Genomic DNA, 4,430 nt, shown 5'->3' on the forward strand with positions numbered 1-4,430 from the left:
CCTCGGAGTAGGAGAGATGAGGAGCGTCAGCCGGGACCCCCTCGGAGACGGAGAGGTGAGGAGCGTCTGCCGGGACCACCTCGGAAACGGAGAGATGAGGAGCCACCTCAGAGGCTGCGTGTGGCGTGGGGTCCACCTCAGGAATGGCTGCAACAGGAGTCTTTAGAGTCTCTATTTCTGTTAACAAAAAATCATACTCGGGGAGCAAAGAAAGGCCTGGGATAGAAAGTAAAAAATCCTCCATCTGGGTCAAAACTAAATCAAAGGAGGACGGGTTTCTTTTAGCAGAACTAAATAGTTTGAGAATTGTCTGATTAATATGAGAAATATCCTCAGGGGGAAAAAAAGGAAGGTCTGTATGAGTGGGTGTGGTGACGGGTGCCGCCCCCACCGGAAACCTGGAAGGTGAGGCGGCGGGACACGCCCCCACGGTGTCACAAAGAAAACTCTCCGGAGGTACGGCCAGGCTGGGTCGAACAGCCGCGGCGCAGAGTGGCGGTGAGAGGCCGGATTCCGCCCCCACCAGGAACCTGGAAGGTGAGGCGACGGAACCCGCCCCAGTGACGTCAACCGGACCGGACTCACCGAATCGAGCAGGAGTGGACCGGAGCTCCCGTGGGACGCTGGATCTCGCCCCCACCGGAAACCTGGGAGGTGAGGCGGCGAACCCCGCTCCCACGAAAACACCGGAACCAGCTCTGAAGTTCTGCTCGGCTGAAGAGACCGGGCCGGCCGCCGCAGACTGCCTCCGGAACCGTCCACCGCGGCGGCGGTGGGACGGTGGATGGACAGAGACGGAGAGGAGCTCGTCCATCACGGCACGAGGAGGGAAAAAACAAAAATGGGTGAGTGTTGCCGAGTGAGAACCCTGCCCGCTGGGTTCTGTTCTGGTCGGGTCGTACTGTTAGGATTTATGGTCGGAGCGAACCCAGAGTGCAGAACAGGGACTCAACTCGGCAGATATACAAAAATAGGTTTTTAATGATAAATGAAAAGTACAAAATAAACGAGCTGACGGGGCAGCAAAACTTACATAAGCAAGGAAGGAGGCACGGGGAACTCAGGAGACATGGGGAACTCGAGGGACCAGGAAGACAAGGAGAGACTCAGGAGACCCAAGGAAGCGTACCCAACGAAGACGACCCGACGAAGAACAAGACAGAATAGGATGACTTAAATACAGGGAGAAGACGAGACCTGATGACAAACAGCTGGGACGCGACACAGGTGGCAACAATGGAAACTAATGAGGGAGCACGAGGGAAACAGACACACCGGGCCACAGAAAAGTAACATCCTTACATGTACCGTATTTTTGCCCAATAAATCATGTTTTTGGGTTTTTTTTTTGCATAATTTACATGCCCTGTAACTTATACACAACATTATAAATACCAAAGTGACTAATTTATGGATTTTCCACCATATTTATAAACCAGTTCTTGGCTGAGATATGACTGTTCTCTTTCATTCTGACTGAAACTATTGAACACTACTATTTTCAGCCGTTAGATGGCGCTAGAGTAGCATGACATGCAGTTGTGTCACCTAATAGGTATAACTGGCTATTAGTGACACAACCGGCTTGCCATAGCCTGCCACCTTCGTCCAGCTCGCCTGGAGCAACCATCAAACCAGCTTCATTTCGTTGCACAGCCCCAGAGAAATGCAGCTCATTTTTGACGATTGAAGTGCATTAAGTAAAAGTTCAACTGAGACACACCTATACTTTAATGTTGAGCAAACAAATAATTGTTTTATGTGCTTATCTTGTTAAATTTCAAAGAAATGCTCAGCATTCCTCCTTCACTATTTCCTCCCTGTATGCGCATTCCCAGAGCACCGAGGCAGCAAATACTTGTGAAATGCAGCTGATTTGACCGTTAAAGTCCTTTTATTAAGTAAAAGTTCAACCAAGACACATCTTTACTATAAAGTCGAGCAAACAAATAATTGTTTTAAGGTGGTTATCTTATTAAATTTCAAAGAAATGCACGAGTCGCCCTCTGCGTGTTCATGTTTCTGCGTATCTGCTTTTGAACTGCAGCTGATTTGACCATCAAAGTGCATTTATTAAGGAAATGTTAGACTGAGACACACATTTACTATAATTTCGAGCAAACAAATAATTGTTTTTAAGTGTTTATCTTGTTATATTCTTGTTAAAGTCTTCCTGTGCACGCTCCCGTGGCCTCCATTTGGCAGCCAGTCGATTTTTGGCACAACACCAGCCCACATTTCCGGGTTGTCAGTGGTGACGCATAATAGATGCGACATATACGGCAAAACAACGTATACATGTATTTTTCCACTTCATTAGACATATTTGGACTGATAAGGGGGTGCAACGTGTACGGTGGAAAATACGGTAAGTACAGTCCATATACCATTAAAGGTCTTAAATTGTTGTTTGACAACAATCCAATTTGGCAATGTTTACATTTATATAGTTTCTTTAAGAATGGATTCTCTAATCTAAGCTCATCATTCCAAGTTAAATGAACTGACAAAGTTTTTCTGCTTTTAAAACTACACTTTTGAAAGTTTTGGAGTTTGGAAACGTTTGGGAGATGTAGCAGCTGTGTTCGAAGCGGCACAATCTGTGTCCCAAAGAGAAAAAAAAACCTCAAGTCCGTCATGAAGCATCAGCACTCAGAGATAAAGGCGAGGGTGATTTACAGTCTGATGATGTCATTCTGTCTGGAGATATAGCAGTTGATTTTAATGAAGTGAGACGTGAGAAAACTGCACAGAGGTTCCTGGCTTCATCAATCAAATGAGATTAAACCTGCTGGATTTATAAGAACTGCGCCACATCCAGGCCTCTTTTTACTCTTTAACTTAGCACTTTTGGTAAAGTTGTTGTCGAGATAAAGTAAGACATTGCAGCTCTAAATATGATTTATAGGCAGTGCTGTAGATTTAATGTTGAGCAAACAGGAACTCTCACAGCATCCTGCTGGACAGAGGAATAGGAAAACATCGTCCTGGAGTGGGACGGACTTGGCAAACACTGCTACACCCAGAACATGAGGTAAACTCTGAGGCAAAGCCTTTAGGTCTGTAAGATCTGAAAGAGTGAGCGCACCAGTTATGGACAGATGTGAGGACAGAAGACTCACTGATGCCTGGCAGTTGTCCGTCTCGCCGACGTCGTACAGAACCACATCTTTGATGAAAACAGTCACAGCTTTCAGTATGAGAGACACAAACAGATTCATGTGGATGTAGTTTCTTGTACAGTGGAGCTTCCTGGAAAAAATAAAACAATTATTCAAATGATAAACAAGAATAAATAGGCAGATCACAAAGGATTCAAAGTGTTTATTGTCATGAGCACAACTGGAAACCTTTACCAGTCAGAGCAAAAAAACAATGAACAACAAGCAGAAGATTTTTAGCTGACTCCAATCAGCTGTTCAGAAATGTTTACATACAGTACAGGTAAAATCATTACAAATAGGTGAAAAAAACAAACGTACGAGCAACATTAAATGTGCAAAATGTATTTTAAGACAGTGATAACGGAAGTTACTTCTTTTTAATGCAGTGTGCTTTCACTATGAATCTCACAATGCAAAAACATGGGAGTAATAAAGGGATATTTTGATATATACTTTGTGTGATGAACAGTTAGTATCTTACCTGTTGCATCATGCTGTCCGAATTGGTAAGTTAATAAAGACTAGTCCGAGTCAAAGTGAATGTTGCCACCCTAAAACAACCTCAGTCGTTCTATGTTCAGTCAAGTTGCTCTCAGATGTTGGCAACATCTCATCAGTTGCATCAGTCAGAGAAGTCTTTCTCCAGGCTGTGCTAACAGTTAGCAACACGATGGCCTGTTTTATTTAGTTTTCCTTTTTTACGTTACTTTTTTTCTTATAAAACAGCTCTTTCTTATAAATGTCACACTGGTGGAAAAGAATGCTGCATTAGCTAACACTAAAATGTGACAGGCGGTTTGACATTACAGAGAAAGAGCTGTTTTAAGAGCCTGAAGAAAGATATAAAACAGGCTCTTGTTTGGCTAGCCATTAGCCTAGCTTAGCTGCATTAGAAGAGCTACAGCCATCTGTGGCCCCCAATAATCACAGAATTTCATCTGAATCTGTACTGAAAAACTGCTTTTGTTGTACGGGTTCATAAAACAGCATTTGTAAGAACTGCTATGAAACGTTGGTGTTCAGTGTTGTTTTAAAATAAAACGGCAGTAATCCAGTTTAATCTGAGCTCAGACGAGCTCTTAGTCCAAACTGAGGCTGTTCAAAGAGCTGAGAAGATAAATGTTGAGAATTTATCTACAGAACCCCACATCCATCCATCCATCCATCCATCCATCCATCCATCCATCCATCCATACATCCATACATCCATACATCCATCCATACATACATACATACATACATACATACATACATACATACATACAT

General features: G+C 43.7%; 1 protein-coding gene across 1 annotated transcript in view; it reads right to left on the bottom strand.

The window, feature by feature from the left end:
* Positions 1–3,055: 3,055 nt before the first annotated feature.
* Positions 3,056–4,430, bottom strand: part of LOC119414883 (vasoactive intestinal polypeptide receptor-like) — a 37,516-nt gene continuing 36,141 nt past the window's right edge. The window contains exons 6-7 of the mRNA XM_037682003.1: positions 3,123–3,252; positions 3,056–3,070 (exon numbers count right to left, since the gene is read on the bottom strand). Coding sequence (XP_037537931.1) covers positions 3,056–3,070; positions 3,123–3,252 — 145 coding nt within the window. The remainder of the gene's footprint in view (positions 3,071–3,122; positions 3,253–4,430) is intronic.

This window comes from Nematolebias whitei, chromosome 9, assembly GCF_014905685.2.
Source record: "Nematolebias whitei isolate Nwh7 chromosome 9, NemWhi1, whole genome shotgun sequence".
NCBI classification, from domain to species: Eukaryota; Metazoa; Chordata; class Actinopteri; order Cyprinodontiformes; family Rivulidae; genus Nematolebias; species Nematolebias whitei.